Below are 25,115 nucleotides of genomic sequence, written 5' to 3'. Positions count from 1 at the left end.
TCTGAGCCAACCTAAAAGGTTAGTGATAAAACAAGCCAGTCCAGTCCTCCAATTGAACTCGAAAGGGACTAGCCGCGATTTATCCAAACTGCAGGGAGAAAAACTCAATTAATTAAAAGGTTCTATCGAAGTGCGGACTGCCGGAACCCGGAAAAGTCCAAGCTTTATATCGGAAACCCGATCTTTTAATCGGACTCTCATCCTCAGGGCTTCATCAAACGACACTTCTTTTAAATTCTCCATTATTCAATTCAAATCAATTCAATTCTTTCCCATTTTCAAAGAATTGGTCGCAGAAACTACACAAAAAATTGCTTGTGAAAACTGAAACTTTCAACTTCTCTTCGTTTTCCTAAACTGTTTATGGACTTCCAAGTACACGACAGCGGCGGTAAGTCTCCATAGTCTTCAAAATTATCTAAGCTTGTCGATAATTTGTTTCTTTTGGGTTTAGGGTTCTGTGTTTTTCTTTGGCTTTTTGTTGTTTTGATATAATTCTATTGAACTTTATTTTGCCTTGGATTTTTGCAAGATTGTTGATCTTTTGTTAGTGGGTTTTATAAGATTAGGTTAGGATTTCATAAAGTTGGTCGCTTTTTGTCGTTTTTTTCATTCCGGTGAAGCTTCTTTTTGTCTCTTTGATGCTTTTGTTGCGAAATTGGGTACTTTGATTTGATTACTTCTTCATTGGAAAAAGACGTTAATTCTTGTATCAATTTAGTTTAAAACTTCCATAGTTATTGGGGATGGATATGCTTTTGGTGAATTCGGGAGTTCCGTGTTTTGGGTTTCTTGGCTGTTTTTCTGTGTCATGATTTCTGGGTTTCTGGGGAGGAGAGCTGGAGCTTGGTGAATAGATTGGTTTCATAATATTAGGATGAAAAAAAAAAGGAAAAAGGAATACTGATTTATTAATGTTGTGTAACCTCAAACTACCAAGAACCAAGTCAATTTTAGGTCTTTAAGTTAATATTTAGTTTTTAGCATTTAATTAAAGGGAAAGATTCAATTTTTATCTGACAATCAAAATTTTTTGAAGATTCCACTTCAGGAATCAAAATGATAGGTGAGAGAAAAGTCAGGTGTTAATTGTGAGCAATAGAAGACTAAAGCTTTAATTTTGTCAATTACCTATGAGAAGATTCCTGCAATTCCGACGAGAAATGTTATTATGAAAATGATCAAATGCGATAAAAATGTTTTCTGCGTCGCTTTTTGGTTTGACACTACTGTTGGGAAACAGCTGTAGGTCTATGATTACTGTTCTGGATTGATATGTACCTGGTTATTCTTGTCAATTTTCTACCTGACTGTGGTGACATGTAGATCGATGCATATGTGATGATGCTATAACACGTTTAATTAGCATGTTGCTTTCGATGCATAATTTTGTTTTTCTGCCATCTCTTTTTGTTTTAGATTCGACCACACTTGTCAATGCTGTTCTGTCCGATACTTTACCTACATAGTCTCTAGTACATTGTTTCTTGTAGATTTGGGACTATTGAACACCTTGCTACGCTACTGCTATTATATCTTTGCTGTTCTTTGTCGTTGATTTTTAATTCTTATTCAGTGTCTTATTCAGAGTGCGATCCATAGGTGTCAAACTACAATTCAGTAGAAGGCCTCTAGAGCGTTGATTTCTTGTAGATTTGGAATTAGTGAGCAATTCTATAGGTTGATGATATCGTATCTTTGTCTTAGATTTTACTTTATTTAGTGTCTTGTTGAGAGTGCCACTGACAGGTTGGAAGGTGCTACATTAAGCATCTTGTATGCTAAATAATGCAACTTGTTCTGCCAGCTGTCAATCTTTGTTATGAAGAGAGTTTTGGTTTGGTTATTTTTGGTACATAACTTATTATTCCCGTCTTTTTTCACCTAAGAATGCAACACTTTTAGTTTCATTTTTTTCCTTTTATTGAGTTTACCATTGATAGCTATTATCATAGACCAATCTATCTGAAAGCCAAATGACATGAAAATGACATGGTGCCTTGGTAATTGCTGTTAAAGGGATATATGTTTTGCTGGGCATAGAATTATCTTAGAAATTGTGGTCCATCATTTGGATGCGGCAACTTAAGTATGGACATGTATGTTAGGTGACTGAATTGAGATTTTGATATCTCTGATAGATTGCCACCAACATAAAGCAGCTGCATATTTGCTCATTGCATTTGAGTCATAGTCACTTGATCTTATCATATATCTCCAAATTAGTGCTGCCATTGATGATGATCTTGCCTGAACACAATATATCAGAGTTCTGATTGGTGGTTTTCTTGCAGGAATTGGAAGATCTTTTATAGGTTCAGCCCCATACCAGAACATGAACAGTGATATGGAGTCCCAGATCCACATACTTGAGCAAGAAGCATATGGTGCAGTTCTGAGAGCTTTCAAAGCACAGTCTGATGCCCTTACATGGGTATGCAATCCTCTTTTTTGATTATTTTACGACCTCAAGCTCTATATTAACTTCTGAGCTAGTAAGCTGCTTGTTAATGCATGCTCATAGGAGAAGGAAGGTCTGATAACTGAACTGCGGAGAGAACTGAGAGTATCAGATGATGAGCACAGGGAACTACTGACCCAAGTAAATGCTGATGGACTCATTCATAAAATCAGAGAGTGGAGGAAAGCAGGGGGCAGGCTTAGTACCACACAGATCATGCCACAGCCTGTTCATGATCAACTACAGAGTCCAACAATTTCAGCCTCTCGTAAAAAGCAAAAAACATCTCAGTCAGTACCATTTGGCACACAGTCTCAGACGTTACATCCTCAATCAATTGCTGCGACACCACAGCAATCTTTGGTTTCAAAATGGGGACCTACTTCAGGAACTGTTGGCAGAAGACCTCAGCATGTATGTCCATATATTTATTGCACTGTAAATTTCTTTGTGCAGTAAACGTGTTTGTTTGTCCTTCTTTTAGTCTAGCCTTTCTACTCTGGGAATGAATGAAAAGATTCTGTTAGTTTACATTTCACTGCTGAAGCATGATTTCCAATTTTCTGATAGGGTCAGCCAGTGTTATCATCTCCTCCAGCAATACAGTATCAGCAAAGCAACCAAGGCCCTGGCGGCCGTTTCACAAATGAGCTTGCTGAGAGAACCTCTGATCCACTAATTGGTAGGAAAGTTATGACGCGATGGCCTGAAGATAGCAACTTCTATGAGGCAGTTATTACAGACTACAATCCAATAGAGGTGGATTTCAATTTTAGACTGATATTTTAGTGGTTTCTTTTATCTGCATCACCTTAGTGAAACATCTTAAAAGAGAAGGATATTGATATTTGACCTGAATAATTACACAAGGAATGAACAGGATTTCAAAAAGAGGACATCACTAAAGAGATGGTTAGCAAAGTGTCTGGATCTGAAAGAAAGTAAAAGTAGGTCTGAGAAGTATATTGTTCTTTCCCTAGATGTGATTCTGTCGGCACCAGAGCTTTTTAGTTCATTATGTAAAGACCTAATCAGAGTTTGAACTAGTGGTTTTCTTTTCATAGGGCTAAAGGTAGAAAATTTTAATGAAATTGCATATCCAGCTCTTCCAAATAAAAGATCCGAGAGTTTACTGCTGCAATTTTTCTTGATATGTTCTAACAGGTGACTACTGCATGGCATCTTAGTATGGGATTTTGAAGAAGTTAGCAGGCATGTCTTTGAGGGTCTCGGAGTTCACATGCTTACATTTTTCTTGAATTATTGTGTTTGTAGTGGCCATGCAGTAGGTTAACATGCTGCAGCTCATTTCGATTCAAGAGCTTGAATCAGTCAGTCCAATGACCAATATAATTTCTATCAAAACTTTATCCAATTAGATTGGTGATTTTGTGACCATTTTCCATGTTTTGCTTGAAGATTACCCTCCCTTAGCTTCTGATGTAAATTTTATCATATTTACCATATCACCGCTAAGGACTGTTTAAGTAAAACATTTTCAGAAGTGGCCTCCTGATGGTGTCTGTTTTGTACCGTAGAAATTCATTCTTCCTTTCATCAAGTTTACTTTCTATGTGATGCAGCCACTGCACTTCTCTCTTTTTTTTTCCTCTCCTTTTTCTTCTGGCTTTTTCCACTTTCTTTTTTTTTTTTCCTTTCCTTTTTTGGGGGGAGGGGTTTTGGGGAGGTTTAGAGGTTATCAATAAACACAAAAGGTAATTTAAGGGGTTTCTGGTGTATATCTGTTTTTGTTTGGGGTCAAAGTTGGTAGATGAGTGGCTTCCAGTCCACCCTCTTGGAAACTCATTTTTTCTCCCACTTTTTCCTGGCATTGTTGTATGATGCTGATATGTAATTTTAAACAAAATAAACCTTAAAATGATTTGTGTTACACCTCCATTACTTCCTAATCTGTTCGTGTGAATTCTGTTTATTGAGCTTTTACTGTTTGACCACAATCAAAAGTAAACGTTGGAATTCCTCTCTCTATCACACTGTGAGAGTGATGCTAAATTGCTTACTTATCCATTCAGTGATAGGATGAGCATTGAAAAGATGTCTCTTTTTAGAAGTTTTAACATTTGACTACAATCAAATTGGAATTCATCTCTCTCTCTCTCTCTCTGTAAGAGAGAAATGCAAAATTTTGCTAACTGGTTCATTGTTTCTTTAGCTGTTTATGTCTGTCTTTAATCTTCTAGTCCTCTACAGTGGGCATGAGGTTATTAATTTGGATACCAAAATTCTGCAGTTACCTTACCAGTCTGTTTTGTTTTTCTCTCAGGGCCGGCATGCTCTGGTTTATGACATAGGTACACCTAATGAGAGTTTGGAATGGGTTGATTTCAAAGAGGTACTTGCTCTATTGTTAACTCTTAATCTTATTTCCTTTATTTGGAAAATGTAAAACTTGTACTTATTGTCAGACTTCAGACAAGATTGAAAACTGAAAATTTCCTCAATAACGTGGAAATTATGTGAATTTGTATGCACTTGATCTTTTATCAAGAAAGCGAGTTGTACTTTCCAGCAATTCCTTTGGTCAAGAATTCTAGTTCTAGCTTATGAAGTTTAATTAGTTTAGAAAGTAGTCCTTATCCTATATGACTCTCCATATGTCCCACATCCCCAAATTAGTTATTTTTGTAGAGATTACCAACTGCTTTTGTCTTCCAATAATTTGTTCTATTTTCATAAAGTAGTTGTGTTTAAATTAACATTATTGTTTCCCTGTTCACACACACACTAGATGTGCACAATCACTTGCATGTATACTTGCATGATCTTCACCATGTACTTGAGAAGTAATTTGCTTGGGAAGATTGGGTCAGATATAGTTTTTCTTTCTCTCGTTTTCTCCATTTTTCCCCTGGTTCTGTCATGGAGTCCATGGCTTCATTTTGATGTTGAATTGTGGTTGCAAATTTCACTTATTTGTTCTTCTACGTTGTCTTCAATTACTCTTGTTTAAAGTTGATTGATCTTTAGTTTAATCAACTGAATTTTATTTTCACAGTTAAGCCTGGCCACTCAGCTTTCAAATGCTGAATTAAAGATAGTTTGGTCCAAGTGACATTTTTCTTGTTTCATTGCTGCTTACATACATATTGTTGTAATAATGATACTTCTCATTGTGTTGTTGAATGTTCATTTTGTTCTTTCGGCGAGCTAAGATAGCAAAGAATTTTCTTGATGACACCACACTTTGCAGATATCTCCTGAAGATATCCGATGGATAGGTGATGATCCAGGAATATCCCGACTAAATGTTGGTAGTGGACAAGGCTTTGGAGGCAACACTCCAAATGCTGGACGAGGGAGAGGACTTTCAAGGGATCAACTTGAAAATGACCATAGGCCATCACAGAATGGGGTTGTGAAGAAAATTGCTGATGATATTGAAATTCTTCATACAGACACACTAATTCAGAAGGTACTATATAATTAAATTCAAGCTGATGCTACCCATTTGGTGCAGATTTTTTGTGTCATAGGTAGAATTCACATTTTTTTTTCTTGCCTCTGGCTTTCTGTCAGGTGGAGAAGGTAGTTGCTGCTAGTCATCCTGATCTTCTTGAGCTTGAAAAGGCTAAGAAAATGCTCAAGGTAAAAATCCAAAGAATTCCTGAAATGTAATATCAGCTGTCTTACATGCTTGATATTGGAAAATGATTCTCATTGATGCAGGAGCATGAACAAGCGTTGCTTGATGTCATTGCGAAGCTTGCAGATGCATGTGACGATACAAGCGGTAATGAAAACGTGCTTCTTATGTGAAATATTGTTCTACATTTCCCAGACTAACGCCATGTTTAACTGGTAAAAAAAAAAAAAAATCCTAGGTAACTTGGCTGTGTAGAACTTTATGATAGTGCTGAATAAAGTGTGTAAGATGGTTAGATTTCTCCTATTCATTTGTTTCAATATTTTCTTGGCATCTTTTAGTTTTTCAGTGATTTTTCTTTTTCATTTAATTTTTGCATCCTCTAGGAGATTCTTTTGGGTTGAAAACAAAATACCAATACAGCTTCTCTCTCATTGAAATTGTGAACAAGAGAAACTATATTTTTGGCATGAAGGAAAGCATATCCACATGGGGAAAAAAAGTTTTCATCTGTCAAAATGTAAACATAGGCTGGAGATGTTAAAAGACTACTGAATCGAACGATTGTCACGAACAGGTTGAAACAAGCTTTTTTAGAGTGAGATCAATATGTATAATTAGCTCAAACTTTTTGTTAAACGACTGTACATGGAAAATCATATTAAAGAAAGAGCAGTTGTAATATGAAACTGTCACTCAAATATCGTACAGCTTGATTTCAGTTTTTGGCAAAATTATGTGGTTGTGTTAATCTTTGTGTAGTAGATGGGGAGCATCATGGACTATCAGTGGGCATGGAGCGTGGACAAGGACATTTACATGGTAGAAATAACAGTGGCGCCAACATGGCATCTGAGATGAGAAGCAGAAGTAGCAGCAGTTATGACATTACTAGGGGCCAGATGCCGTTTGATCACCAGCAAGATGATGATGTTGTTGTTATTTAACTTCTTGTGTTTAGTTTGCTGCATCTGAAATATGTAACTTTTCTAGAAGTCGAGATTGTAGCATGGTAGGCCGTGATGAAAGACCTGACCTGATAATCTTGGCACAGGTGCTTGTTGGCTCATGCAATGTGGACGATGTAAAGAGATCCCTTTGCTAAATTTCATCCCCGTTACTTTTTCCTTTTTAACCTTTTTATATGTTGCGAGTAGTAAGGTTTTCCTTGCATTGTGATATATATTTGCTCACTGCAGCACCTATAAAACTAACTAGCTAATTTTGCTGCGTGGGTGGCTAGAACATGATAATCTGAGGCAGTTTAAGTGATGGAACAGAGAGCATCTTTCCGGTTGCAGTGAGATTGCACGTGTAAATCATTTCTACATCTTCAACTTTACAACAATCACTACAGAAATCGTCAATCTGATTATAGCAAGATTGTACGCGTAAATTGTTTCCACATCTTGAACTGAATAATAATCACACCATCTCTCTCCTGTCTTCAGTTTAGCAGCCATCTGCTGTACAAAATGAGGCTATTACATACTCTCAGAGTGACACAATAAATTCAGCTATCAGATTCACCATCTGAGCATCAAAATCAGGACCCTCCATTTGAAAGTGACTAACACCTTTAATTAGATGGGTTTCGGTTCGCCCTGCAGCAGTTCTCAACTTATTCTCCAGTTGTTTTACACTGGTGAAACCGTCTTTCGTACCCATTACAAAAAGTTTTGGTTTTGAGGATTGTAGTATAAATTTGTGGTGTCTTCCAAACAGGATTGAAGCAGTTAAACCAAAAGGGTATCCCAAGCTCACAAAGCCAATGACTTCCTTTATTTGATCTACTGCAGAGCCAGCAATTGCTGCACCTGTGTCCAGGAATGAAAAGACGAAAACATGGCAAGTGAACCAGACATCTATAGAGAATATTAACCATGAACTGGGAAATTTATAACAAGCTCCCTAAGGTTATTCTTGAATAGAGTGACTGGAAATATAAGAATGGAGAGGCTGTTCTCTTTAAAAAGTGGAAGGCTGAAATTGAATGAAGGAGTGGAAGGCTGAAATTGAATGAAGGAGTGGAAGGCTGAAATTGAATGCATGCTCATCCTTCCTTTTGCCATGCCAAAAGTGAGAAAAAATGGGGAGGAATTGTAAATGCAAAATGGGGAGGACTTGTAAATGCAACTTCTTGTCCTTCCAAGTCTAACATGGTAAAACGACATATCCTTTGTTCCAGCAATGCTTAAAACTCTTTCCTTCCTTTTTTCTTTTCTTCCAGCAATTAATAAAAAGAGAATAAAATAATTTCTCATCCTTTCATTTGTATTTTCTCCTCTTTCTCCCTTCCTGATTCAAAAATTTCCAGCTTTTAGTTTATCTCACAAAGTCCCTTGGGTATCATAAGAAAAAGAAACTTAGCTGAGTCATTTAAAAGTTGAAAAGCAACAATTCAGTGTCAGAAGAAAAAAATTGACAAGAATAGAAAAGAAAACCAACCAAAACATCGTATCAAATGAAAATTTGCACATGACAAACATTCTTAGCATAGTATGCACCAAATCTAAAAGTCAACATTGGAAACTCCATGCATTTCTCACACTAATTTTATTTATAATCTGCAGAAGCAATAACATGCAGGAGTAAGTCCTTTAACATTCCCATCTATTTGTTCAGTTCAATAATCTACCACCTACATGGATCCTGGAAAACCAACCATGGTGAACAAATTATGCATGTTGGAAAGGACTGAAAATGCTGAAGAGGTTTCTGCTAAAAACATTTAATAAAGTACCAAAGAAGCAAATGTACACATTTTCTCAACAAGGACTAACGGAAGACAAACCAATAAAATGCACCCAAAACTTGTCAAGAATTTTATTTGGTAAAAACATTGAAAAGTCAGTATCCTACAGAGTTTAATGACATCCAGTACCGGGATGTTCAGCACAAATTTTATTTGTTTTCTTTAGCACAAATTTCAAGTAAGGTGAGCATGTTTAATTTGACGATCACAACTCTAAAACTCCTCCTCGCTAAGAATTTCTCCTGTCCTTCAAAGCACCCTTGAAAACTTTTCAAGTGTTTTAGTTTCTCCTTACTCTACATATTGGAATGAAAACAAGCAATTTGTTACAGCTTGAAGCACAAGTTACTCTGCTTCATCATGGAACATTAATGTCTAGAGAAGAAGTATTAGAAACGATACATATGAAGGGTACCATCTCATGTTCACTAAGCATAATTAATCAAAAGTTGCAAATAAAGCATGTGTCTAGTTGCAGCTTAGAAGGAAACAATAACAATTGCAATAACAACAATAAAAGCATGGTCCTTGGATGTTAGGAAGGTGAAGCCTCTCACTTGCAAATGCATTAGCAAGATACCTAAAATTTCATTTCATATGACATTTGTCAAACTTTGTTACTTTTGGCTGTCTCCCTTTAACCTTAGAATATGATGATGGGCAATAATTTTATAATATGACTCTGTATTTGCATATATATATATATATATATATATAGGTGATAAATACTTGCAGAAGTCCAGCATTTGGTTCAAATTTAAGATGATTATAAACATCCTCGGGTTAAGCCAATGAAGCTCTTTTTCCCCAAAAGGTCATTCTCCAGCAACCCATGAGCAACCTTCCGAAAAAGACCATTCCAGCAGTGCACCTGCCCTTAAATTATTCATTCAGGCAATACTTAATAATAATAACAAGAAGTCCTGCCTTTCCCCTAGGCAGAGTGTTCATCAACAATTGTGTTTTGGAAGGCGTGACAATTACGCATTGAAACTAGCACGGCTCTACTTGCTGACCAAAAACATGGTATGCTCAATAAATCACGGAAAAGTTTACTTGATCAGTTCCACCTTATACAGCAAAGAACAGTCCCTAAGAATAATTTTGCACAATGCAAATAATGCAGCAATTTTTGGGACTTCATTATCAGGCTTATCAAGTCAAGGCAACCGTATTAGCACAACTAGGATAGTTCCAACTGCAAACAGAACCTTCTCTATCCTAAATGCTCCATAATAATCTCAACTGACGGGCATCACAACCATGTATGTACATCTTCATTTGCTCGCAAACGTGTGAATTGCACACGCAATGATTGATTTCAGTAGTAATCTTTTTGATCGACAAAGTTGAGGTAATAATCTTTATACAGAAAAACTAAAAAAGGAAAAAAAAAACAATTAACCTATTAAAGACTTCTTAACAAGGATATTAATTGTGGAGCAATGAGATTGAGTTTAACTTTGAGCATAGAATTAATAATTCCCATACATTTTACTATCTAATAGTATACCTGAGTACCACTCCGCTCCCCCCCCCCCCGAAAAAAACACCCCCAACAAAAGAAAATGTGTGTAAAGAGTAGAGAAACCATGCCTAAACACCTCAAAATTACAGAGATAAAAGGAGCAAAAGAAGCAAAGGTAGAAAGAAGTAGACCTACCAGCTGAAGAACCAACGAGGAGAATACGGTTAGCATTGAGATTCCGGGTGGCCCATTGGCAGACGGAAACGACGTCGTTAACTTCGGAGAATCCGGTGATGGATGGACGACCGGTGGATCTGCCGGCACCCCTCATGTCGAAGGTGACAGCTGTGAAGCCACGATTGGCCAGCCCACGGGCCATGCCCTTCATGAGGCCTTGGCAACCTCCCAAAATGGAGTAGGGGTGTACAAGTACAAATACCAAATCGCCCTCTCCGTCTCCCGCATTTGGCTTGAAGATCCGGGCGTCGAGCTTGACGCCGTCGCTGGCCTCAATTGTACAAAACTCTGTGCTGCTGGCACTACCACTCATTTTTCAGAAGATTTTTATTCTTTGTTTTTGCAGGGATTAATTGATAAATTGAGACACTATTCTGTTTGGGAGAAATGGTAATAGAAATTGGATTTGCATTACATTGATTTAATAAAGAAGGATTGATGCCTTTGTTCGTTGTAGGCGCTTGAGTAATTGAGCTTAGGTTTCAGTTGTTGGTTGTGGGGTAAGCCGGTAAGGGTTTTGAATGTTAGGAATTAGATATTCCAAAAAAAAAATGATAGGAATCAGCCAAGGCTTTAGAAACATTTTTTTTCCTTTTGGTGAAATCTATTGTTGAAAGATAGGTTTCTGTCACTACTTTATTTGAGAATTTTAAAAAGTAATCTAGTGATTTTGATAGCATTAATTTTATCTTATAATTTTATGCGTCAAGTTGGAATTTGGAGGATGTTGAGTTTATATTTTAAATTTGGGAAAAGAGTCCCAATGGCCATCTAACTCTTACTCAGGTTAAGTTTTGGCCCTCCAACAATTAAAGAAACGGTTTTGGCCCTCGATCTAACAAAATGGCATATTCGTGGCCCTTCTGTCAAATCCAGCAGTTAACTATCACGGGAAGCTTCATCTCGTGAGATGCGCGCACAAATATGAAGGGCACTATAGTCTCTTGGCCAAGACAGAGTAAAAACAGTTTCACCAACCATTTTCCCTCCAACAATTTCACCCCCTTTGCTGTAAAACCCTAGTGCGACTTAAATCAGAGTGTTCAATTCGGACGCTGCAGCGAAAGTGGTAATTGCCGGCGTAGGAGGGATTGTAAAGGCAGAAATGAAGTGGCGAATAAGGATGAAGGATGACTACTTTGATCCGTACCTTGTTTACGGTAATTGAAATTGTTGTTTACTAACCCTTTTGGGTTTAAGATTTGTTTATATGTTTGGGCAATGTGTACTGGAACTTATTTGTTTAGTATATGCATGTGTAATGGGACTTATTTGTGTATATGTTTGGGTAATGGTGATGTTGGGAGGCTAAGTGGTCCAGTTTGTGGTCCTACTTTGTTTGTTGTAAATTGATAATGTCGGACAAAGGAGGTTATTTTGAAAGTGATGTATTTTAATGGCTGAAAAGGGACACTTTATTTGTTTAGGATCTTTTTTTTTTGCCGAATACTGACCAATTCAGTATTTCATTTGTCAGCCTCTGTTTGTTTTTTGTTGACTGTTTTATCCTAATTGCTATTGTAGAGACTGATTCTGAATGGTTTACTATTCGGATGCATCATGGGGGTAGAATTATGTGGGAACAGTATGTCTCGTATGCTAATGGAGAGGTGGACTATGTAGATGTTTGTAATGCCGAAAGAATGTCAACCATTGAACTAAATAAAATGGTGGGGAAAATGGGACATCGTAATGCTGCCATAATGTACTACTACTTTGAACCAAATAAGGATCTAAGAAATGGTTTAAGAGAGTTATGTACCGATGATGACGTTATCAAGTTTTGTGGTTGGACTTATAAGTACAAGGTAATGGAAGTCTATTGCAACCATCTAACAGCTGAAGAAATTAATAGTTGCAAGTCTCCCATAGTGATCCAACCAGCAGAGAAGAAGAAAAGTGGTGTTTTGATAGAAGAGTTGGATGAGGAGGGTAGTGTAGTAGAAGAATCTTTTTCTCACCTAGTTCATAAGAGGAGGCTGTTCATTAGAGGGTCAACTGGAGGACAGAGTCGAAGTAGAAGAACAGCAAAGAGCCAGCACATTGGTGAGCAAAGTGGTGATGCACAACAGGAACATGAAGGGTCCTCAAGTGAGCAGCAACAGGAGCAGCAACTTGAGCAGCAAACTGAGCAGCAACTTGAGCAGCAAACTGAGCAGCAACTTGAGCAGCAAACTGAGCAACATGAAGGGTCCTTAAGTGAGCAGCAACCTGAGCAGCAGCATGTAGGTTCTTCAATTGGAGGACCTTCACAGCAGGGAGGAGATGCGGCACAAGAAGGATTGAGGTGTGAACAGGCTAATGAAGATAAAGGAAATTCTGGAGATGATGAAGATTCTGGATCAGAGAATGAATGTGACAGATTCAGTGGTGATGTAGAATACTGTAGAGATGAGGATCTTCTTGGTGATTTGACATTGCAGCCAACTCAGTGTAGAAGCACATTAGAAGAGGTGCAAAGTGGAGGACCTTCACAGCATGAAGAAGAAGCAACTGAGCAGGCTGCAACTGAGCAGGCTACTACTGAACAGGCTACTACTCAACAACCTGAAACACAACAGTCCTCAGAACAACAGCAAGCACAACAGAAAAAAAAACAAGTAAGGTGAAGAAGAAAAACAAAACAGCAGCAGCAGACCAGAGATTCTACACCTGCAGCAGATGCATTAGCAGAAGATACAATCCCAGATCATCTAACAAGTGATGTTGGTTCATCAGAGGAAGATGAAGAACCTGAGCAGTATGCTGGCAGGTATAAAGATTTTTGTTGGGAAAAATTTAGGATTGATACAAGGTTCGAGTTGGGTTTGAAATTCGATTCAAGAGCCCAATTCAAAGCTGCTATCCAAGAATATGGAATTAAGATGGGAAAACCAGTGTACACAAAGAAGAATGAACCAAAGAGGGTGAGAGCCAGGTGTAAAGATCCATGTCCATGGTATGTGTTTGCATCAGTTGAAAAGGCACTTGGCACAACAGATTTGGTGGTGAAGACAATGTATGACAAGCATGAAAACTGTAATCATGCTTGGAAAAACAAAAATTTGAAGGCCAATTGGTTGTCAAATAGATATATGGAGAGAATTAGATCCAATACTCGCATGCCAACTCGGGAGATTAGGCAAACAGTGCATGAGGAGTACCAAACCCAAATTTCTAAATGGGTGGCTTCTAATGCGAGAAAATTGGCTCTGAAAATGATACAGGGGTCGGCCGAAGCACAATATAAGAAACTTTGGGAGTATTGTGCTGAGATAAAGAAGACACATGAAGGGAGTACAATGGAGATAATGTTTACTCCATTTAGAGGATCAGGGGGTAATCCTAAATTCATGAGGTTATACTGCTGTTTAGACCCATTGAAGAAGGGATTCAAGAATAGCTGTAGGCCAATAATAGGCCTAGATGGTTGCCATCTAAAGGGGGTTTATAGAGGACAGTTACTAACTGCCATTGCTGCAGACCCGAATAATGGATGGTGGCCTATTGCCTGGGCTGTTGTGGAGAGAGAAGCAACTGAGCAGTGGACTTGGTTTCTCAAATATTTAAGTGAGGACTTGGAAATCGAAAATCAGTGCCACTATACCTTTATATCAGATCAGCAAAAGGTATGCGAGAAAACTTTGAAATTCAACATTTGATTCAAATGATGGTAGAAACTAACAGTCTATATCATGATTTCATTTTAGGGGCTAGACAGGGCACTTAGTGAAGTTCTGCCTGGATGTGAGCACAGGTATCATGATTTCCTTTAAAATTAAGAAATTTTTATCAAGTTTTTTTTTCCACTGAAGTTTTGCAATTGTTTAACAATGACTTAAATAACTTTGTAAAAACAGGTACTGTGTCCAACATATGTATCGCAATTTCAAGAAAAAGCATCCTGGTTTGGCTCTTAAAGACAGGATATGGAACATAGCATGTTGCACAACAGTGGAAATGTACGACAAAGCTATGGAAGAACTTCAAACTTTTGATAAGGATGCATACGAATGGGTCAAGAAAGCTCCTCATCCTCGACATTGGTGCAAAGCATATTTTCCAACTCACGTCAAGAGTGATATGATAGTGAATAACCTATGCGAGTCCTTCAATGCCCACATTAAAGATGCAAGGGACCAACCTATCAACACAATGTTGGAAATTATAAGGGAATATCTTATGGAGAGGATCCAAAGAAGACGCGCTGCAATGGAGAAATGCAAGGGCTCCACTGGACCTTTAATTAATGAGATTGTTCAGACTAGAGTCAAGCATTCAAGTCAGTGGATGCCCATTTGGAATGCACTGCATGACTATCAAGTCAAAGGTCCAAGAGGGGCCCAATTTGCAGTAGATATGCAAAAAAAATATTGTACTTGCAGATTATGGGAGGTTAGTGGAATTCCCTGCTGTCATGCAATTGCTGCTATCTTCATGCGAGAAGAGGATCCTTACTCTTATCTGGATCGTTCTTATAGCAGAGGCCTCTTCTTCCAGATTTATGAGAATGTTTTGCAGCCAATTAGTGGCGAGGATCATTGGCCCTCATCCACCATGCCTGTGTTGGATCCACCAATACCAGTTACTCAACCTGGTAGGCCTAAAAAGGCTAGGAGAAGGGATGTGACTGAGGGGAGAGATCATGGTAGAAGGTTGAGGAGGAGAGTTGTCATTCATTGTAGAAAATGCCGTGAGGTTGGTCATAATGCAGCTACGTGCAAGAAGCCTTCCAATGAAGAAGCACAACAAGGTTCTAACCAGTCATCCGAAGCTCAACCGAGTAATCAGCAGAGGCAGCAATCAGTAGAAAAAAAGAGGACAGTAAGTGCATGCAATTGCTATTAATTTTTCACTATTTTACATCCGTCATGTACTTATTTGTGTCATGTACAATTTCGTCCAGAATAAGGAACCAGGTCAGTCTTCTCAAAATGTGCAACAACAAATGCAACAGGCTAACGATGAAACTGGACAGCAACATGCACAACAGAGCCAACAACATCATCATTCGCAGCGAAGAAAAAACTCAGCTACAAAACCACTTACTGATACCGAAAAAGGAGCTATCAATGCGAACTATGCTTATTTGGGTAAAGAAGCCCCATTCACAGTTGGAAACTGGAGGGGGAGATGGAGTGGAAGAGGCAGAGGCAGAGCAAGAGGAAGAGGAAGAGGAAGACAAGGTGAAAGAGAAATGAGAGGAACAGCCACTGGAAGAGGAACTCAGCCATGATAGACTTATTTCTGTTTGACAAACTCTTTTTGTCTTATCCTGTGTAAACTGATGATGACAATTCATTTTGTGTCTAGCAGTTCTTCTCTGTTTTTTTTGTCTAGCAGTTGCTTGTTGGTAACATGCTGATTCTGCTTTGTATTATAGCAGTTCCTTTTGATACTCATTGACAAGTGATTAATATGATGTATACATTATGGCTTTATGTACTCTTTCTTACACCATTATTATGCCTTCTTTCTAAGCACAATACCAAACCAATTCATTGAGTCGAACAAATGAACTTCAGCACTTTTATTTAATAAAAAGAGATGAGCAGATATTTCATTAGAACCAGCACAAACACAGATTTGATTACAAGGTTTGCGGAAACATCGTACAACTACAAATCAAAAATTTACATTAAAATGAACAATTTGGATCATCTTCTTCCCCTGCAAACTTTAACTTGGTAAGGGCCAGGTGTTTGCAAGCACCTTGTATTTGTCGAAAACTGACAAGATTTCCCTTTTTTTGGCCCCAACTCATCAAAATTAAAAAAATCAATATCCATGTTAAAAAGAGCAATTTCCCTAGCAACTTATTAACCCATTTTTTGTTGCGAATGTCTTTCTCCAATTCTTTAACTTTTTCCTTCAATTTTGTTACCTTTCTTTCATTTCTTCTTGCTATTTCTTCATATTCATCTCTGTCCTTTTCAGTTGCATTAATCTTTCGAAGAAGGCCAGGTATAATTTCTGTAGCCCGTCGGCACATCTCCTCATCGATCCATGCCCAATATCCGCAGCAACCTTCAGCGCACACAGCAAACCTTCGTCCAGGATTTTTTGAAGTCCATGAAATAATCACTCTAGTCTCTTTCTCACATCTGCACACCGGTAGAGGGGAACTGCTCATTCTTCGCATTTTCAGCTCCGACTTTGAATTGCTGCAGACTTTGTTGCTCTAACTTAAGGTAAGAGAAGAAGCTACCTTTTTACTCTCTCTTTGTTTGGTCAACCATCCTTAAGAGACTATAGTGCCCTTCATATTTGTGCGCGCATCTCACGAGATGAAGCTTCCCGTGATAGTTAACTGCTGGATTTGACAGAAGGGCCACGAATATGCCATTTTGTTAGATCGAGGGCCAAAACCGTTTCTTTAATTGTTGGAGGGCCAAAACTTTACCTGAGTAAGAGTTAGAGGGCCATTGGAACTCTTTTCCCTTTAAATTTTCTTCTAGTGGTAAAATTATTGAAAATCAAAATAAAGCATAAATTCATTATTGCTGGCATTTGCCAATTGCAAATAAATTTTTTAGGAATTTCTGTCCATCGTTTTCTCTTGTTACTAAAAATTCCCAAATTTATAGGGTAGTAAGTGTGAAAAATACTAGTAGTACTTAATCAAATGTCAATATAATGTGGTAATGACGGTACTATGATGCTATAGACACAGGATATGGCAACTGTACGTGTACTTAAACAACGGCCAGAAAAGGGAAAAAGGATGGCTCATTTCAATTCATTTCATTAGTCGATGTGGAAATGTGTGTACTTTCTGAGAGTAAGAGGAAAAAATATGCTACCTGTAGCACATCAAATCAAATCAAATGGGCTAAGCAACCACCAGACTAACAAAAAAAAAAAAAAAACCACCAGACTAAAATTAACGAACAAAATACTATATAAAGGAAGGACCATTTACTTTCTTGGCTTTTTTCTTTGTTGTTTTGAAGCTGTTGATTCACTCTCTCTATCATCTCTACCCCGTTTACCAGATGGAGTAGGAGGTGCAGCACCTTTATTTAGTGGTCTTCCAAGCGATTTCGTTGCTGGGATACTCTTTTCCTTTGCCTGCTTTGCATCTGAACTCCTTGTAGAGACCTGTGCTTTCTTTCCACTCCACTTGACGTTTTCATTCTTCTTATGCTCGGATCCTCCACTTCCCTTTCCATGCTCATTCTTCTTAAGATTGGATCCCCCACTCGCCTTACTATTTTCATTTTTCTTGAGCTCAGATCCTCCTCTGCTGTTATTGGAAGCAGTAAGTGGGGAACCCTTCAATGCATCTAATAATGTACTGTTGTTGGAGGAAGAGCTTTGCTTCATTCGATTCAAGAAGTTAGCTGCACTCCGTTTCTTCAAGTCTGCACTTGATTGGTTGTTCTTACTTTCACATCTAGGGTCCGGTTGCTGAGAAGATGACCCTCCCTTCCCTTTGTTCTTCTCTAAATTTGTGCCTGACATTTGTTTGGAATTAGTGCCAGTACCCTTTTTGGCATTTTTCTTCAAGCTCGTGGAAACTGAAGCAAATCTATCTGCCGATCTCTTCTTTGTGATTCTTGGTTCTTCGGCCCTAGCAGGCAGTTGACGGCGGGATGGGTGCTTGGAATCCAGGCCAGCGCTATCCTCAGTTGGCATTTTGTTTTGGTCTCTCTTCTTATCAGATGCTGATGATGATGCAGATGCTTTTGCAGCAATTGAGCTACGTTTCCGGCAAACAATCAATTGACCTCCAAGCTTAGGTTTTCGGAGCAAAGATTCTGATGGTTCAGAGCTTCCCTTGTCAGGCAAGGATGCTTTTTGTAGTGAAGCTTGTTTTTCAGACGATGAACCTGACGACTTGGCATTTCTCCGAGCCATCTCGTTTGCAATAAGATGTCGAAGCTCCATTGCAGCAAGAAATTCTGGGGTATTCTTGCCGAAGAAGACCATGGCATTGTTGACAAGCAGCAGTAGATCGCGAAAGAACTTGAGATTGCTTTCCGAATAAATACCTTCTTTGACCCTTCTTTGCACTGTTTCAAGGTCAACATGTTGCCGGATCAAGCTCTTGTAATTTGGAGCTTCCTGCGATGCAGAAGTAATCAGCAAATACTCTGCGTTACCGTTAGTGGGATAGGATAACATTGGCCATTGTCCAACATCCATATCCCAATTCTGACAGACTATTTACTTGATTTCAATTTTGTAAGTTGTCTTTTTTATACCGAATCCGCCCGCTAACATAAGCCCGACTTAAATTTACCAGTTCAAAAAGGCAACCGACACACAATTTCACCGGCCCAAATAAGTCAGACAAACGACAGTTTCAGAGACCCAATCAATCAAATCTCCAATGGGTTTGACACGTCAGCTCACATAATTGTCTCCACCAAGAAAAAAAAAATCCTAATTTATACATCATCACTCATCGCCAATCACCTTTCCTATGAATCCTATACGCATTTTTATGTTTTTATTTTCCAAAAATAATCCAATTTACTAAAATTGAATAAATAAATTCACCTGGCTGTCGAGCCGGCGCAGGAATAGTGAGCCGAGCTTGTGACCTTTCACATGATCTAGAAAGTCGATTAACGGCTGAGATTCAACTGAAGCTTCTAATTTAACGGATGGAGACCTATTGTCGTTTTGGAGATCCAGATTCTTAGTGCTCCCGGGAAGCACGTCGTCGTTTTCACCATCTCTCCTCGATTTAGTCGCTGAGCTTTGCACGTCTGAGTTACATTCCTTGGTCGTTGCTTCCTCATCTCCACACACTCCACCACCACCACCATCCTTTGACTCGGCCACCGATTCCACTAACTCAGGTGAGTGACTCACCGATTCCGGTTCTACCTTCACTTCGTTCGGAACCGATTCAGGTCCAGGCTTCCGGTATTCTCTCTCCACACTATCTGAACTTCCATAACCCGAATCCTCTTCCTTAACCAGCTTATCCTCCATTGTCCGAACCGGTTCTTCATTCCCCTCCCCGATTCGACCGGGTTCTTTCACTTTCACCTCGTCTCTCCCGGCTTCTATATCCCCAACTCTTCCGTCCTTGGGAACGGATCCATTCACGGACTGCTCATCCTTCTTGTTGGCCATCGATGACGGTGACTTTTCCAGCTCATCCATAATAACTTTTACCTTATCTTCAGACGCATCTCTCTCCGGCGGAGCCTCCGCCTCTTCACTTTTCCTCAGAACTGATGCCTTCTCCTCTCTAATCTCACTCTCTGTCGAACACCTCTCTCTTTCTTCCTTCATTTTCTTCACCTTCGATTGCAACGTCCTGCAACAATTTCCCACCGTAAACTAGACGACCACAAAATTTCTCCAGATGAAAAGGAAAAAAAAAAAGAGGTCAAAAAATAGACGAAATGGTGGCAAAAGGGAAAGGAACGAATACACGATGGATAGATCGTAACGTTCGAGTTCGCGGCGGAGTTCAGCAACGCGGAGCTTTCGCAACTCTTCGAGCAAGGGAACCGATCCATTCGTGGAGATTATACTACCATCATGATCGGCAGCTTCGACGTCGTCGTCCTTGTAGTCGTTATCAGTATTACGAGGATCATGTTTGAGGAGGAATCGGCGGGTGAGGTCGAGGTATTTCATCTGGCAGTTACGAGGGGTTAACGATAACGAGAGAAAAGGAGAGGTAGACCGTTTCTGGATTTCGAGGGCGACGGATTCCCAGCTGTTGGTGCCGTAACGGTTGACGGCGCAGACTAGCAATAGATCTTCCCATGTTCCCCAGTGGGCGGCGTCGTCGGAGTCCAGTCGTTCAGCTGGGGCCTCCGATTTGTTGCCGCAGTCTCCGGTAGCTCCGTTGGGTCCGGCCATGATTCCGTTCGGATAAGAATCAAACGGCGACGTGTTTTATGTTATGTCCTGCTTCGCGATTCGTTCATTTTCATCGTGTTCTTTGACTACGTACTCATCGAGGAGCATGTTATTATTAGTGCTGTTGTTTCTGTTAAATTAAAAGGCATGGGATGATGGGTCTGTACTCGCTAGAAGTGTAAAGAAGAAAGTACTTTACTTATTAAAAAAAGAGTACGGCGTTCTTGTTGAATTGCTAATACTAGGAGTATATGGTACTGTATATACATCTCCGACGGCATTGATTGGGCTCGGAATGGTTTGGTTTAGGTAGCTTTATTACACCATGGAATATGAATTGCATCCTTTTTGTTTTCCTTCTTTTTTTATTTGGAAAAGTTTTGCAATTTGCATTGCATCGTCTATTCTGTTAGGCTAGTAGTTTGTAGTGATGATTTGACCAAGAATTTGAAATCCTTTCGAATTTCTTTATAATTGCTTGGATTATTTAGAAGACATTTGGATTGGTAAATTACTAATTATTTTAGTTTTTCAAATGTATATAAATAATTGATGAATTACAATTCAAAATACTTCTTAAATAATCTAAACAATTAAATCGATTTGGAAGGATTTTAAATCCGTTGTTAAATTCTTTGACCCAAACGAAAACTTTGGAGCTACACTTTAAATTATAATGCGTATTAATATTTTAATACAAATTCTTTTAACACGTGAATTGACGCACTCACATTTATTAAGTCTATCATAATAAAATACTTGATCTAATCCTTGACAGACACTGGTAATTGTTACATGTAAATTTTCGGCAAATGTCTACACTCCCCACCAAGCATGTCTTCAACACCTCTTGTTGAACTCCATTTGGATTACATCTTCTGGATGACTTTTTTCTTTTTGTTTTTTTTTTTGAAAAGGTACTATTGTGATATTTTATTTAGAAATTATATGTGTGATAAAAAAAGTTAATTGGTATATGTATTAAGAATCTCTCCAAAAATTTAGGGTTAATTACACTTTATCCCCTTGAACTTGGAGGTAAGTAACACCTTACCATCCTAAACTCATAATATATACAGTTTACCCCCTAATGACATCAGATTTTAGAACTCCATAAAAAAAATTCGGTAAACTGACATTAATGCCCATACATATTATCTATATAGACTACCATGTCCATTGGGTGGAAATTTTAGCGCCTTAATAATTGAAACTCATGTGATGTTAAAAAAAAAAAGAAGAAGAAGACAAAAAAGAATGGGGAGATTAACGAATGAAGCATCTTATTTGTCGAGGAAAGAATAGACAAACAAGCTGAAAAATGATGCTGCTGACTTTTGAGTTGCTGAAATTTGTTCTTAAACAATATATCTTTTGGACAATTTAGTATGAAACTTGTTTTTGTTAATTCAGTTGCCAATCAAATGGGATGATATTCCCTCTTTTGGAATGTTTTAAAAGCCGTAGTCACAATGATATTATTTTGGTTATATTGATGAATATCTATGGTATATGTAATATGTTGCACATGGAAGCTAATATTTCATTATTCATTCCTGGACAAGTTTGAAGTATTGCAATCATGGTAGCCAATGCCTTTCTAATTACTTAGAATGTTTATTTATGCCTATTTCAGTTGGGGTTAGTTTTGGAATAAAAATTGGTGATGTCGCTCCAAATCTTGAAATTGTTAACATGGGGGGGGGTGATGTGTATATTTCTTTAGTATAGGAGGGCAAAGTGTTACTCATCCCCAAGTTTAGGAGGGTAAAGTGTAATTAACCCAAAAATTTATTCGCAGAATGTCAAACAGTTTAGGGATGCGGTGCCTCGACAAACTCTTTAATTTGCAAGACAAATTGTACTGAATTCCTAATCCCACCTGATTCAAGTATATTGGATTCATAATATTTGAATTGGATTCAATAAGATCAGGTGGGATATAGCCAAGGATATATTGGAATTCAATAATTTAGCTGCAGTGACCAAATTCCTCAGGATCATAGCCAAGTATATTGGATTCATAAGCTGGATCTTAATTATTGAATTCCTAATCCCACCTGATCTCACAGCTGTAAATGCTAATCACTAGAACAAAGACAATTTCTCAGGCACTAAGGTTTGTATCTGAAAAACATTGGAGCATATGACTTGCCCCTGTTGTATTTCCAGGCCAATAGAGTTCAGAAAATTCCAAAGAAACTAGACCTGCACTTTCACAAGCACTTGAGCTGAATAAAAGAATTCCTCAAGAATTCATTTCTGCCTAAAATGAATTACTAGCAAATTGGCAAAAGTATGCTAATGGTGAAATTCTGACAAGCCAACTGGGTATCAAAGTTATATGGCATCATAATGGATAGCAAGATCCAACATACTAGTATATGAGTCCAAGCAGTAATGCTAGATTCAAACGTCACCTTCCTGTGTGAGTCAAACAAAATATTACTAGCATTCCGTCCTGTGACATATACCAGTAAACACAAAACAAACTATCCATTTTTCAGTGAGTCAGTTACTACACTTTTGACAGCATTCCAGAGGCCCAGTTCCCAATCCAAAATCCAAGATCAGCAGCAGCTCAAGCCCTTGGTGCGAAGGTCTTATAAATTGTCAACCATTTTGACATTGATAAATTCCCTCATTGCGCATGAACTGTTTTCAAATCTTTGCCAATGTTGCACAGCAAGATACACTTTTTCCATAAAAGAGGCTAGGGAGAAGAAAGATGCCAGAGTTTGGGCAAATTAAACGAATAGCAAGTAGTTTAATTTCCCAAGGTTCTCAAAAGCTAAACTTTAAAAGCTAGTAAAAATTCTGAAGCAAAACTTGATGCTTACTATATCATGTTGTTGGCAAACCAAGTTTAGACCAAGGATGTTAACTGCTTCATCCCATTGGAGTGTAGCTAAGTATTCCATAGTAAACTGTTATTAAAGTATTACCTCTAACCAATCTCATAGCATGGATCCCGAAGAGCCTGGAGCAAAAGACTTTCCAAGAACTATATGACTTGAAGCAACTAGACTTAGCAAGCATTTCAGCCGAAAACAACAATTCACAAGAAATCATTTTTATCTCACGATAACAAGTTAACAACTAACAAGCAACCAAGAGTAATACTAACTGGCACAATGAACTTTGGACAAACGAACCAGCACTTAAGACTTATTTGCATAAAGAAATCCTCATACATAGCTAAAATTGAACATATTAAGCTCACTTCAAGCATAAATAACTAAACAATATACACAAAATTTCCTGAACTAGCAAACATACTTCCCTTCGTTGACAAGAAGCCAGCAAAATATTACTAGGCACTAGCACTTCTTCCTTCCTACATTCTGCATTCTCTACATTAAGCTAAACAAGCTCCCAAAAAGACTATAGATACCTTTTCAACTCTTCAATGATTGCCAAAGGTAAATAAAATTTTTAAACAAGCTCAAACAACAGTAGCACCAACAAAAGTCTTCTTCATCAGTTCCTCGTTCACGTCTCCTTCCATGCTCTTCCCATTAAGTTCTGATTGCTTCCTGTCACCGCCATTGCCCCGCCTATCAAATTTATTCCCATCCCTCCCCTCGACACCACGACCGCTGCCACCACGGCCCCCACTACCATCCGACAAGGATATGTTCATCTTCCCAGCCGCTATATCTGATCTCAGATCATGTAAAGCTTTCCTCAACAGCCCATTCTCGGCTTGAATAATCTCAAGCTGCTTCCTCACATCCAAACACACCCCAGCCACGTCATCACTCCCCGCCAAATTTAAACCCGACCCAGTTTTAGAATCTTTCGAATCCTTCTTGGCTACGTGTTCGATCGAGATTTTGTCCATCACAAGCATAGGGACATTTTTAAACGAAATCCCAGCCGTCCGCACATTCTTCCCTATTAAAACTGCAGCATCAACCCCATCCGAAGCAGCAGCCGACGGAAACCTAAGCCCCCACCGGAAATTCAGTACAGCACGGCTTCTCAATGGAAAAGCAGTCGTGGCATTCACGGCCATCCCAGACATCATGCTATTCGCTATCCCAGTCGCCGCTGCAGCTGACTCCGCTGGCAAAACGCCGATTTTCTCCTCACCGGAAAAGAGCCCACTCTCCTCAAAATACCCGTGCTTCACCAACGGCGGCGCCTCCTCGCCATTGCCAACAGCGGCGTTCAGCTTTGGTTCCACTTTTTTCACCAAAGCCATGGATGAATGTGATTTCTTAATTGAAAAGTCCCCAAATTTAGGCTTGAAGTGGATAAAAAAGCTAGGATTTTGATTTTGACTACCAACAAAATTGAATTCGGCGCTCATGGTAAAAGGGCTCGAAATTGGAGACCCAAAATTCCCAATTCCGATTTTGCAAATCAAGCTAAAAGGGTTTTGAGAATCATTCGGGCGATAAGCGATTTTGAAGGCTGGGCCGGCATCAAAGAAAGTGGAGAGATTTAAAGAGAGCTCTTTGGATTCGCCAGCGACGATTCCTGATTGGAATGGGAAGCTGAGGACATTTAATGGGATTTTTGCTCTGACTAAGGGCTTTTGCTCGTCGCGGAATTTGATTGAGGCCTTCATCTTTCGTCACGGGCGACGTGGTATCTTCACAAATTCGTGCGTCGACTGTGTACAGAAGTAGGTGGGTTTATGGAGTTTATAGCGTGTCTCTGTGTGCGTTTTATCCTAGTGTAGCGGTGGCTGCGTGTGTATAGTATAGTAATAGTGAAGCAGAGATACCGCTGAATAGTGAGCTGGACGTTTCACTGGGGCAATCTGATATGG

The 25,115-nt window shown here is 38.8% G+C and overlaps 4 protein-coding genes across 7 annotated transcripts; 1 reads left to right on the top strand and 3 right to left on the bottom strand.

Moving 5' to 3' along the window:
• The first annotated feature begins 49 nt into the window (after positions 1-49).
• LOC113697035 (protein EMSY-LIKE 3) lies at positions 50-7,200 on the top strand. Of its 4 annotated transcripts, none has more exons than XM_027216459.2 (9): positions 50-391; positions 2,295-2,434; positions 2,525-2,875; positions 3,038-3,220; positions 4,746-4,814; positions 5,673-5,894; positions 5,999-6,067; positions 6,149-6,212; positions 6,828-7,200. In XM_027216459.2, the coding sequence occupies exons 1-9, from the start codon at positions 364-366 to the stop codon at positions 7,010-7,012; spliced, it is 1,311 nt and encodes a 436-aa protein (XP_027072260.1). In that variant the 5' UTR covers positions 50-363; the 3' UTR covers positions 7,013-7,200. The 4 variants fall into 4 exon arrangements, with proteins under 4 accessions (XP_027072260.1, XP_027072258.1, XP_071911488.1 ...); XM_027216457.2 differs by having other exon boundaries at positions 3,032-3,220; XM_027216458.2 differs by having other exon boundaries at positions 51-391; positions 3,032-3,220; positions 6,831-7,200.
• A 217-nt stretch (positions 7,201-7,417) lies between these two features.
• On the bottom strand, positions 7,418-11,101 carry LOC113697037 (uncharacterized). The gene is made up of 2 exons (XM_027216460.2): positions 10,484-11,101; positions 7,418-7,882 (listed from the first exon to the last, which is right to left on the bottom strand). Exons 1-2 carry the CDS (start codon positions 10,836-10,838, stop codon positions 7,560-7,562), a joined length of 678 nt encoding a protein of 225 aa, XP_027072261.1. The 5' UTR covers positions 10,839-11,101; the 3' UTR covers positions 7,418-7,559.
• A 6,118-nt stretch (positions 11,102-17,219) lies between these two features.
• LOC113697034 (uncharacterized) lies at positions 17,220-20,716 on the bottom strand. Its single transcript, XM_027216455.2, has 3 exons — positions 19,899-20,716; positions 19,010-19,781; positions 17,220-18,571 (listed from the first exon to the last, which is right to left on the bottom strand). Exons 1-3 carry the CDS (start codon positions 20,333-20,335, stop codon positions 17,423-17,425), a joined length of 2,358 nt encoding a protein of 785 aa, XP_027072256.1. The 5' UTR covers positions 20,336-20,716; the 3' UTR covers positions 17,220-17,422.
• A 2,759-nt stretch (positions 20,717-23,475) lies between these two features.
• On the bottom strand, positions 23,476-25,115 carry LOC113695045 (uncharacterized). The gene has a single exon (XM_072055386.1). It carries the CDS (start codon positions 24,909-24,911, stop codon positions 23,781-23,783), a length of 1,131 nt encoding a protein of 376 aa, XP_071911487.1. The 5' UTR covers positions 24,912-25,115; the 3' UTR covers positions 23,476-23,780.

The sequence above is a fragment of the Coffea arabica genome, chromosome 6e (genome assembly GCF_036785885.1).
Source record: "Coffea arabica cultivar ET-39 chromosome 6e, Coffea Arabica ET-39 HiFi, whole genome shotgun sequence".
NCBI lineage: Eukaryota > Viridiplantae > Streptophyta > Magnoliopsida > Gentianales > Rubiaceae > Coffea > Coffea arabica.
This window is presented reverse-complemented; position numbering and strand designations above follow the sequence as displayed.